Genomic DNA, 12,643 nt, shown 5'->3' with positions numbered 1-12,643 from the left:
GGAATAAGTCTCATGTGAACTGATCGAACACAAGCAGCCCTGCAAGTCTGGACACCAGCATTAGAAGAATAATGTTTTTTTGTGTTGGAATTGTTTGCTAATTAGCAGTCAACACAAAGTGTAGCTGGGCCTGCTGGCAATAGCTCTGCATCCCTAGAATCCTAAATTATTCAGAGTCCAAACATCCGATGAAGCTTAAAGGGGGGCCAAGAGGAGGGGTCCACCCCTGGACAGCCCAACAGTGTATCACAAGACCAACAGACCACCATTCACACTCTATATATTTTGAGTTGACAATGATCTTAACCCCCAAACTGCTTGTCTTTGGACTGTGGGATAAATTCAACACAGACAAGAGGAGAACTTGCAAACTCCGCACAGAAAGACCATCACCAAGCAGGATTGGAACCTTCTAGCTGTGAGGCACCAGTGCCAACCACTGCATCACCATGAAGCCCCATTATCCAAAGTTCAATCCATGATTTACTTGGATTTTTGGTAAAAATCTGTCATAAGAAGCCGTTCAGTTCACCCTTCATTATTCGACTTGCAGGAGTAAAAATATGTGTTAAAATTTCTGAGATTTGTTTACCTCTCGGTGCTAAAACTGGCAGTGACAACAATCAGTAGTTATTTGAGTATCTCAGAGTCCTTCAGAAAGTCGAGTGTGGGACAAAGCAAACAGACGTAGAGGGAAAAGCACCCACTGATAAACACCTTTTCCGGGCCTATATATAAATGTAAAAATCGATTACAAATACCATTTTTTTCTAATATTTTATACCTGAATGTTCAGACATTAATTAGCAGTATCAAGTTTTTTCCACAACACAGTTCAGCAAGGTTAACGTGTGTTGGTTGTACCTGGGAAGTCAAAGTCACCGGACTGGGAGTTGGCAAAGCTCCTGCACACGTCTCAAGTGTTTCTGAGCAGCACTGGAAGTTTTGTTCACAGTGGCTGGAAAAACCCGAAACTTGTGTCCCGGGTGCTCCAGTGAGCTCCTCAGTAGCCAAAGGGACAAAGCATCACTGGGTGAGTAGAAAAAGGGTAAAAAGGGCCTGAGACCGTCATGATCAGTGATCCTAAACAAATGATTTCAAAATCTTAAAAGTGCACAGGAACCTGGTGACTGTGTTAATCACGTGGCACACAGTGTTTTCTACATTTAAATGCATCATTTTATCTGACGCCAAATAGAAGAACATGGCCTCAAAGGAATACCTGTTATTATCCAACTGGAATCACCACTGTGATTCTGAAGAGGAAAACTAGTTAGTGGCATTATCTGATCTAAGTGTTTACTCGTGACACGTGAACAAGTTGCTCGTCATCCCAGCCTCAAAGCCTGGAGGTATCAAAACCTGTCCGCACCTTAAATCTACCTGTGTATTACAGGTGCTTATTAATTAAAATTGCTTTGTGTTACGCATTTCGAAATGTGCACGTGCATTAGAAATGACTCAGACTGGTGAACGTTTGCCAGCATGTGGATAGTTAGTCATGCTGGTCATGGATTGAAAGCGGTGGTCAACAAAGACATAAACACAAATCAACAAACTCTAACACACGGAAAATTAACATGAGTTTTATTTTAACAGTCACACGTTGCTTCCATCGGATTTAGTTTCCCCTGAGAGTGAAGTCATTCTGATTTAAGTCACTAGATGGCAGCAAACGATTTTCTTGCAATAAGCTATTAAGAAGCAGGACAACGTGAGGCCTCAGACACACAGCAACTTTAAACTGATCACATATACACAATATTCAAACATTCATATAGGGGACCAAAAAATCTTTGTATGAAAATATTAAGTGTTGGTCCGTCACACATTTACAAAGGGAGAACCCTCAAGCTCTGATCTGCAGGGATGTGAAAATGACACCCATCAAAGCACACAAAAACACTGTAAACACATCTGTCACCTGCCCAGCACAGGGTTGTAACTGTGGCTTCACCTGGTTTTTATAGGCTACGCAGTGTACGGGCTACACACAGCGCAGCACGGCAATCTCAAACTAGCCATGCCAACTACCTGCTGGCCACCATGCAGACCCACTGAGGGTAGACCGCTCTTAAAAACACACGTCCTCGGACACTGACAGGAGAAGCACTAACCTGTGGGTTAACCGATGGATTTCTTTGTTATTAGCTCTCAGTAAACAGATTCAAACCTTATTAAGTTGTGTCTGTGGTTATGTATTTAAGGGACCTTTCACTGGACACCTTTAGATTGCTTAGACAACACACTGCTCAGAGGAGAGGTGTGGGGCGATGTTTTGCCCTGGTCTAAGAATGACATCTAGTGGCAGAGCACATTATATATACGACCTTTAATGTATATCAGAACATAAAATGTGTAAGTATGTATACGTTAACGGCTACTTCCGCGCCAACATCTGGTACAGAATAACAAAAAAGTTCTTAAACCGACAGAGTGGATCTGCACGTGAGCGGACTCGTCACCATCCTCCACCTCTACTCACTCTTCTTTTTTTTTTGCGGCGGTGCTGCTCCTGTAGCAGAGGACTTGGGCCAGGAGGACGCAGCTGAGACATGCCGACAGTGTGTAGGACAAAGTAGCCAGTGTGTATCCGCTCTCCTGTGCACACAAGTTGTTTTTCAGTTAGTAAAGGCAACAACTGAACTGAATAATGCAAAAAGTGCAGCTGTGGGACTGTGCTTGTGTGTAATGTTACTGTCCTGTATACATACCTGGAGAGAGAGAAAGAAAACACTCAGAGACCCTGCCCACGTCAGTAACAAAGACAGGGTGGACAGTTGGCCTTTGTGGCCATTGTAGTAGTTAGTTCCAGCCTGGAGAACCTGTAAATGATAAACGATAATAATCAATAATGGTAAAGATTTCACTCTACTTTGATAAATGAGTTTCAAGTTCATGGGTCTTTCCTCTCTGATACATAGGTTGTGTTCCGCCGTCTGTGTGTTTACTTGTTGTTTGCTTTTAAACAAGTTTATGGCGAAACTACAAGAAGGATTAAGAGGTATGGGTTTAGGGAAGAACCCATAAACTTCTGATGCGGCTCGCGAGAATTCATTCACTCTTTCTTTAACATTGTGAGACTTTAAAAATGTCACATTTTCACAGATTTCTCGTTTAGGGAACTGATATCTTTATGTGTGTGTAATTTGGTGCAGCCTGTTTGAATTTAAGGAGGATATTGTGCCTTGGTGGAGATGTGATAGTCATAAAACGGTTCAGAAATTGAGCTGGACAAAAAAGATCTTACCTTGCTTGCGATTAAAGATGTCAAACTGGAGGACTGCATCCATGAGATGAGTGCGATAGGAGCATGGGAGCCCAGGAGGAACATCAGACCGCTGTACGCCGAGAGGAACAGAACTCCTGCAACATTAAAAACAGAAAACAGATATACGATGTAAAAGATGGTCAAACTTTGAAAAACAAAGACTAACATTAAATAATAAAATGTCAACACGGATGATGACTCTAAAAAAACAAAAACGTTAGTTGTATAAACAACCATCCAAATTAAAACCGCTCTGTTTATAGTTGCATTGTAACAAATACCACAAGGTGGCGCTCCATAAAAACACAGAGCGAGTGTCACCTGAAACTCATTTCACATTCAGCTGAATAACAGTGGAGACACACACAAGAATTTGAGAGGAATGTTCTCAAGCAGGTCCAGGATTTCCTTTTCCCCGGTATCTCAGATTAAATGTTTTCCATGCAGGATATTCTGGGCCGTTACTTGATTACTTACAGGTCATTAATTAAACTCAGGTCTTATATGAGTATCAGTCTATAATGTTTATAATGTTCAAAGTCTTAATTCCTAATAAGGTTTCACAGATTTGTGAAGAAGCAGTCATCTGATTTTATGTCAGTAAAAACATGTTCTTCCTCTGTGCTCTGGTAAGCCTTTTTTGGTTTACAAATGTGGCAGCTTTCTTTTTTTTCTTTTTTTTTTTTAGATACAATTTATGTCTGTGCTTCCCAAACGTAATTACAGTAGTGACATGTTGACACGCACCAGAGGATCTCTGGTCTGGTCAACATGGACGGAGGAAACATTTGTCAGAACAAGCAGTTTGATAAAAACACCAGTTGTCACTTGTAAGTAAAAGGTTATCTGAATGTTTTATCTGAGTCCAGCCCCAACATACAAAACATCAAGGGGAGATTTTTCCCAGTCAGCAATCTGTTTATTTTTATGGCTTTTTATAGAAGACATCTAAATACAAGGGTCAACCAGATGATTAAATGAGATGGATAATACAGTCTGATAAAACAATAGAATAACAATGAAACCTGATTTATTTCAGTGCATTAAATGCATTGAAAGATTTTACACCATGCTGCTGTGAATATAATATTTGAGTGATGTTTGCTAAAAACTGAAGGCAATCAATAAGAGACCATTTAAAAGCAATTTAAAGATCGCACAGCTTTAGAGCACAGACACGGAAATACCAAATTCTACTGATGAGAAAAGAGTAAAAACAAGATAAAATTAAAACATTTTAGAATGATTAAAATACACAGTTAGATCAGAACTAGGGAGAGGACACGAAAAAATGTGTCTTTAAGAGAGATTCAAAAGAATGGCCTTCTCCTGAGAGCCACATGGAAGTTTAGAGACGAATACTTTGTTGGTTTTAATCTTTTCTGTATGATTTCTTGATGCTAAAAATATATACTGTACACAGTGACACCAGATGTATCCTGAAACTAATATTTGAAGAGGGCCCTTAGTAAACTGTGCAGCCGTGTGTACTCACCTTTTATTGTATCACCACGATAACGCAGGATGAGGAAGGCAATCACAGCGAGCTGGGCCAGCGTGAAGATCCTCTCAGCCCAGGCACTGTGGAGCAGTAAAACTCATGTCAGGGCACATGAAGCGAGGAGAGACACACACCAGCTCTACTGAGACTGAAAACTCTGCAGTGTAAACATGTTAATGGAGCCACGGTCTTTGAATGTTTGGTGTAGAACGTAGAATTAGTCCTGTGTTAAGGAATAAAAGTCCTTGTTTATAAATGTCATGATAACCACAACGATAAAACTCCTGGGGTCGGTTGTTAAAAATATTTAGTCAATGACAAGGTAGATGATCCGGATTTAGAAATCCCATTTTTTTCTACCCAGGATTAATGAATCCATTTGACATTTTTAGCCCGGTTACTTTTTAGATTTCCTAACCCGGATAAACTAAACTCTAAACAGGACTAGAATATATGCTTCTAGCTATGTGAAGAACTACAGGTTGAATGGCCAGTGTTTATATTTAAAAAGAAACATTTAAACAATAGGAAAAAAAATCCATTTTAAATTATTTTAACCACTAAAACACCTCATCTGAGCCACAACAAACAAACAAATAAGCAAATCTAATTTGTAGATAATTTGTACTTCAATCATGAAAATGTTAAACGTCCAACAGAAAACAGTAAAAGCAACTTTCGCAATTCTTCATTTATCATGAGAGCTGTGATAAATTCAATATTCTTTGTTTTATATTGACAGTTATATTGGGAATTATTTTATCAAAAATATTTTTTACTTTCTCCCTTTACTTTACTTACAGGGTTGACAGTGTGCCTGGTGTCTATTTATTCTACTTTATAATTGTAATGGTGAAAACAAATCACGCGGAAAACTTAAATAAATATGTCTATCTACACTACATTATTTGATAATTTCTGTATTTTTTGTTTGCAATTTGTTTATCTGCATTTTCTTAGACACAACATAATCCAAGTCATAGGAATATTTTATTTTTGTGGCAAAATCCACACTGAATCCACTTTCTCCTCGGAGCAGAACAATCCATCTCAAATGCATCCCAAATTGATGGTTTGATCCGGATTAACACATTTTCAGGATTTGATCCAATCCAGATCCCTTTTATCCTGATCACTTCCACCAAGGAGGTTCTATTTTAACCTTTATCCATTTGTTGGTTTGTATGTTTGTTTGTAAGATCCACATAAAGTTTCTCTCTGAGGTTACTTCATTATTTTTCCCTGCTAAAAGGTTATCCCACCTTATTCAGCCATGAGACAAATTGTGATATGGGGGTTACACAGATAAAAGGTGATTAATAAAGAGAACTGGGAGGCTTGCAACTCAACATTACGTGACACTTATGTCACTTCATGATTCAGTGTCTGAATCCAGTGGATCAGAATAGAATAAGAACCATCATCTCATTTTAACACCTGTGGCTTGAAGGACAACAACCTAACCCGCTGCCCTGGTTTGATCAAAGTGTGCCCTGCAGTAACAAAACAATACATGACATTCTGACTGAACTGATTTTTAACATTAAATACATACAAGGGAGGGTAGTTGTTGGCCACGGCGTACACAACAGGACACGACAGAGAATAAAGCTGCAGCAGGACGGAGGGAAGACTGAGGCCGTCTGCACTTCCTCTCCACAGTATCTTCAGCAGCTGAGGCAACGGTGCTGCAGAGAGACAAGGAGGGGAGGAGGGAGGAGGAGGGGGGAGGAGGTGAGAACAGATAGATAGATAGATATATAGATGGATTATTTTATTCATCCCCAAAGGGAAATTAAGTCGTCATAGCAGCCGGTACATTTGAATACAGTAAAATACAATACAATAGAATAAAATATAAAATATAAAATATTGAGGTAGAAAGAATAAAAACAGAAACACAGACAAGGTGTGCAAATGAATTGACTCTAGCACTGATGATTTGGTGGTCGCAAACGCAGCAACAACAATAAATGACACATCCACACAAGCCTCTTATTTCTTATTCCTCCATAGCAAACAATGTGAGGCCTTGGAGGAGGTATGTGCTCTACCGAGTGTCATTCTAGTGTTGTGCTCGTCTCCACTACAGCATCAGAGCAGAGCTTTTGCCAGAAGCTTTACCTCGGTCCGAAAGTGCAAATCACAAAGGCACGGCAAATAACACAGTATGACAGCAAAACACTGAACCCATTGGACAGCGTTGAGCCTTGTGGTTTGTGTTTCGTAACTTGTTGGGGTTTTGCCATTCTGCTGTCGTGTTTTGTTGCATTTCCTAATTTGTCAGGGTTGTTCTGCCTTTCTGGGACACCATAGAGTTTCAGGTTCAAGTTCAAGGGACTTTATAAGTACCCGTAGGTAGATGTTGTGCAGTTACAATAGACGAGCGCATCCTCAATCACAATTACACAAAAAAACACTGACTACAGGGGGACAGACACACCAGAGACATGACTACAGACAAGGATTAGTTCAAGGGCTAAACTCTAGTCAGGACTCAGCAACACAAGAGATCCTAATTTGATCACTGTGTCAGAAAGATTCAATCAATGAAGTCTTAACTAATCATTATATTGTAAAGAGGCGAATGATAAGATGGATTATGTTGGGGGATGTATAACAGGGAGTAGTGTGTGTGTGCGTGTGTGTGTGTGTGTTTGGGGGGTTGATAACGTCCTGCTGCCACGTGCTTGAATCAGCTGATACAGAACTCTTACCCAGGAGCGTGTCCAGTAGCATCCAGAACCCTGCAGCTCTCTTCAGCACATGCAGACAACACGACACTGTGACAGACAGGAAACAAGATCAGATCAGTCAAACCGCACGTGGACACTGCGTGATGCTGCAGAACACAAGGGGGGGGGGGGTCACTCTGGCGTGCGCAACAAGGACCAATGGTTTGGAAACATCTGCATGGACTGTTCAAGTCTAAAGTTGCAACACGAGTTTGAAAAGACGCGTTTAAAGAAGTGGTGGAAAAAACAAAACACGCCCCGCCCCCCTAGGCCTGTGTTGCGCACATTTGCGAAAGAGTTTCTCCTCGTCACTTTCCACTACTCCCCCTCCCAAGTTTGCCTCACCGCTCAAATGGAAGTTGACGAAAATCTCCTCGTAGCATCTCTGGGGCATTAGGAAGGTCAGCAGGAACTCCCTGAAGAGAGACATGGTGGATCGGCTGCAGGCAGAGGAGTGCTCCTGTGTGGAGGAGAGGAGAGGAGGGGGAGGTAGGGGAGGGGTTCTTCAGCTGCCCAATGTTGACAGACCAGAGGACACGCACGCTGGCGACACGGGGAGAGTCCCGTGTGGGTCTCTGAGGGGTTTGGGCTCCACAAGTCCAAAGGTTTTAAAAGTCAGGCTGCTCGGGTTGTTTGTTGTGAGTTCAATTCTCTCAAATACTACACTGGTACACGTGGGAAGTGATCACAATTTGAAAATCCCCTCCAGTAACACGATTTATTCATCAATTTGTCATTTTCTTTAACACGTCAAAATAATTCTAACGTTATGTAAATCTATGTTATAATGGGTAGTGGTTAATATATAATTAATTGCTACGGGATATGGGAAAAGGAACTAAAAAAGGGATGATCTTCTGTATTTATGTTATTTATATGAAAGGGGCACGTTAGTATACGATTTTTCTTCCTCCTGTTACTTTTTGTTCATGGACTTAAATGAAAGTAACCTAAATTAAACTGAACTTAATTGAAAGTCAAGTAAAGTAAAGTAAACTCAACTGAACTAAAAATAAACTTAACTATATTGAACATAACTAAAAGTAAACTAAACTTAACTAAAAATTACCTAAACTAAACTCAACTCAACTTAAATCAAGGTAAAGTAAACTGACCTTGACTAAAAGTTAACCAAACTATACTGAACATATACAAAAGTAAACTAAACTAAACTGAACTTAACTTAAAGTAAACTAAACTGAACTTGTTGAAAAGTCATCTTAATGGCAGAGCACATACCTAGGCCTAACAGTCGCCTTATGAAACCACATTAAAATTCACTAGAGCTTGAATTCTCTTTGGCTCGCGCCAACTTCACACACTCACAAATATCAGTCACCTCAACATGTCTGATTGTCAATCTCAATATCAAGGTCCAAGAATTATTTCCTAAAGAATTCCAGGGTCCACAACACCATTTCATGGGTTCTTCTACCAGGTTTCATTTCAATTCATCCAGTAGTTTGTTGTGTAATCATGCTTTTAATCAGACGGGTGCAGACTCAACCTCCTTGGCTGCGGTAATTTCATTTGCCTATCATGAAAGATAAAGAGGACTCTGTAGTCCCTGGATGCAAGTATGCAAACATTTAATTACTACAGGAGGTTTCCTGCTTCACTAAGTAGTCCACTCTCTGTGGGAAGTTTGCAGATTAAACGTGATCCTTTGCTGCAGGTTGCACACTGGATCATGAAGACCTAAAAAATTCTGCATGTGGGGATTCACAAGGTAAACAGATTCCAGGTGAGCACATAGAAACGTACCCTCCTCCAGCTGATGAATAAATGATGATTCATCAAATGACAAATTCAACAAATTCCAAATGATGCAGCATCAAGCAAAACACAAACAGTCTTCAGTGGAAGAGGCTTTGAGGTCGACCATTTCCCTAAAATGGATTGCAAACTGCAAATATAAAAACGACCTGAGTCCTGACTCTTAAAGTGGATCTGAGTCCTGACTCTTAAACTTTTTATGCATGAATTTCCTTTTTCGTGTTTTAATTCCTAGTTATGGAAGTCCAGTCCAGTGTGATACATCAAATAATTGCATTCTTGATTCAATATAAATTTACAACCACACTGAATTGGACACGCTCATAGATATCGGTTCTCTAAATAAGCCTAATGTTCCAATGGATTCCTACGTGGCCCATTTTCCAGTCTTCCACCAAGTTATCTGGTAATCTGGTCTTTAGTTTCTGTGTAATCCTGATAACAAACAAACAGAGGTGACAACAGAACCGCCTTGACAGAGGTAATTATGATGCTCTGAAACTTCACAACAACTACCATGACTGTAGTAAAACATACATTTTCTGGTATAAATATTGCAGGCCAAGTTCTTGAAGACAACTTAGTTAAGTGCAATGTGACTGAAGCCCTCTTGTGTGTGATATAATGCATTATCAATCGTCTAGTTGCACAATTATTCAAATGCACTTGTCTTTTTGGTCATCTTCTCTCCTCTGAAAACAGGAAGGATGTGAGTGTAAAAACAACTCGACCTGCAGCAGCGAGTTTGTTTTCTCTCAGACAACATGTGTGTCGGGGGGGTAGCAAAATGTGCCCGTTGCATCTCTGGTACTCTGTACCCGTTGATACTCATATCCATCATCTGTAACATTCTGCTGTTCTTTCCCGGCTGGGACGTCAAGTACAGCAGAGAGGGACACATCACCGAGGAGGTGATGTACCTGGGGGGAATCCTCGGAGGGGGTGTACTGGTGAGTTGGCTTCTCTCCTGTCCAGGAGGGACACTGGAGTCGAAGCTGCTGTAGAACTTTATTCTGAAATGTCATGCGCAGCCTCAGGTTAAACTGTACTGTTTTTTTTATTGGTTTGCCGTGGTCACCTTTTCTCTGTCCCATAGTTGTGCTTCAGTGATTGATTCCCAGAGAGTAACTCATGTTAGGCCTCGGTACGAGCTCTACTGAGGGCCATTCTAGCAAAGTTATTACATACCACACATTTTTATACATGATAATCTAATGAGGCACATTTCATTCCAACAGAAGTGTCTTATTCTTGGTAACATATCTGATGCACGGAACAGGAAGTCCATAAAACCTGACTGAAGACTGACTTCAAAAACAAACGTATTAAAGTATGTTGAACATATTTGACGTCGCTGCATCTGATTTCCTGTCATTCCAGGTGTTGATCTCAGGTCTGTTCATCCATCTGGCTGGAGACCAAAGGTGCTGCACCGGTCGCATTGTGGTGAGTCAGTCAGAGGGAGACAGGTGTTAGGTAAAAGGTGAAAAGGGCATATGCGTTATACTGGCGTTAACATTTTTAGGGCAAACTATGATTTCTAAGTTAAAGAATGAACTGTCACGTACGTTTTGGACAAACAGTACAGCGGAGAACTCAGTGACGAAAATGAAGATACAAAAAAGTGAACTTGCTGCGTAGTGCTGCGTCACCACTGCACAGCGTTTATGTCAAGATCAATAAGATAATGTACAACCACAGCACAGTGCATTTCTCCTTTTTCCACACAAGCACATTTATCTATAAGGCCAACACCCATGCATTAGAACCCATTACTGACACTGGTTTCAAACACTCATACTCTTATATATAAATATTAACCCGGGAATATTTTGAATGACCAAATATCTAAAAGAAGTATTTCAAATTTTTACCAATGAAGCAAAGCTGTCCCATAGGGTTTAGTCTGTAAACATGGAAGATTCCCAAGTCCTAATTAAAAACAAATCCAAAACAGAGAGTGAAATACAAAAGTTTAATTTCAATATGTTCACTAACTGTGTCCCAATTGAACTGAATGGGAAATTATTTTAACATGGGTTTCATGTAATTATGGGACACTAAATATAGGAAGGATAAAAAAATGACTATAAATAAAATACTTTTAAGGGGACTGTTGTTCCATTCTTTATATAAAACAAATGGAGATGACCCTTCAGTTCAGTCTGAAGGGTCATCTTCAGACTTCAGACCCTAATACATCAGTGACCTGGTATGTTGGAGAACAAATGTTAAGCATGTGTCTGAAGGTGAACTATACAGTATATGTTTCTTACCTTCACTTCTCATCAAAACTTCTGCAGATGCTTGTATCGGTTCTGTTCGCTGCAGTGGGCCTGCTCGGCGCCCTCTACAGCTTCCTTGTGGCAGCACTCGGTCTGACTAACGGGCCCCTCTGCAAAGTCCAGGGCGAGTGGACGAACCCTTTTAAAAACAGGTGATGGCAGAAACCGTTTCATACGTGACGTCTATCAACCTGAGCAGTTATACAGCCTCTTCTTTCGCACACAGTACCACGTCCTACCTGGCCGACTACAAGTCCTGGAGCCAGTGCGCTGAGCCCAAGAACGTGGTGAAGTTCAACATCGCACTGTTCGTGGTCCTGTTGGCCACCAGCTCCCTGCAGTTGATACTGTGTGCCGTTCAGATCCTCAACGGACTGATTGGCTGCCTCTGCGGACCCAGCGACGTCGATAAAGACGTAAATATACACACACATCACGTCCAGCTCCACTCTTTATTGTTTTTGAATTCTATTTTGTTGTTATACTTTTCTGCTTGTTTGCTTTCTCCCGTTCAGCCGACTTAATGTCCTGGTCAAGAGGGCTCTCTGATCCTTGGCAGTGGTCTGAGGCGTCGACTCACGCTCTGGGCCGCAGGACGAGAAACCGGCCCTGCTTTGAAATTGCACCTTCAACCGTGGCATATTTCACATTCCTGTGAAAAGTATTCGAAAATAATTCATTCTGATTTCATGATCAAATTGGTTTCAAATAAACGCTGCTGAGCTACATTACTGGACTGTGATTAATCATTTAGGTCTTTATCTGTAAGCAATAAATGTCTGGGTGCCCTTGATTGATTGCTGCTAACATAAAGTCCAGGACAAAGTTCTTCTTCAGTGACGCAGGATTTTACAGATTATATAATCTCAACACTGATAATGATAGAGATGATTCAGGGTCATATAAACCTACTGTTGAATATCCGGGTTACTGGTTGGAATGCATATCATAACCATCAGAAGTAGCGTCTGTTGTATGAGAATAAAACCAGATATTTTTCCAGACGTGGCCTCGATTGAATCAGCTCCTGAAGATCTGCACGGTTAAACAATGCCAATAAGAATCAAAATACGAT

The 12,643-nt window shown here is 40.7% G+C and overlaps 2 protein-coding genes across 2 annotated transcripts; one reads left to right on the top strand and one right to left on the bottom strand.

The window, feature by feature from the left end:
• Positions 1-1,570: 1,570 nt before the first annotated feature.
• LOC133969381 (mannose-P-dolichol utilization defect 1 protein-like) lies at positions 1,571-8,025 on the bottom strand. Its single transcript, XM_062405815.1, has 7 exons — positions 7,853-8,025; positions 7,490-7,555; positions 6,328-6,460; positions 4,767-4,852; positions 3,251-3,366; positions 2,715-2,825; positions 1,571-2,601 (listed from the first exon to the last, which is right to left on the bottom strand). The coding sequence occupies exons 1-7, from the start codon at positions 7,935-7,937 to the stop codon at positions 2,482-2,484; spliced, it is 717 nt and encodes a 238-aa protein (XP_062261799.1). The 5' UTR covers positions 7,938-8,025; the 3' UTR covers positions 1,571-2,481.
• A 2,009-nt stretch (positions 8,026-10,034) lies between these two features.
• On the top strand, positions 10,035-12,498 carry LOC133969660 (transmembrane 4 L6 family member 4-like). Its single transcript, XM_062406277.1, has 5 exons — positions 10,035-10,233; positions 10,664-10,729; positions 11,587-11,720; positions 11,795-11,984; positions 12,084-12,498. The coding sequence occupies exons 1-5, from the start codon at positions 10,048-10,050 to the stop codon at positions 12,090-12,092; spliced, it is 585 nt and encodes a 194-aa protein (XP_062262261.1). The 5' UTR covers positions 10,035-10,047; the 3' UTR covers positions 12,093-12,498.
• The last annotated feature ends 145 nt before the right edge of the window (positions 12,499-12,643 follow it).

The sequence above is a fragment of the Platichthys flesus genome, chromosome 15, assembly GCF_949316205.1.
Source record: "Platichthys flesus chromosome 15, fPlaFle2.1, whole genome shotgun sequence".
NCBI lineage: Eukaryota > Metazoa > Chordata > Actinopteri > Pleuronectiformes > Pleuronectidae > Platichthys > Platichthys flesus.
Note: the sequence above shows the minus strand (reverse complement) of the source record. Positions and strands in the feature narration are given on the sequence as shown.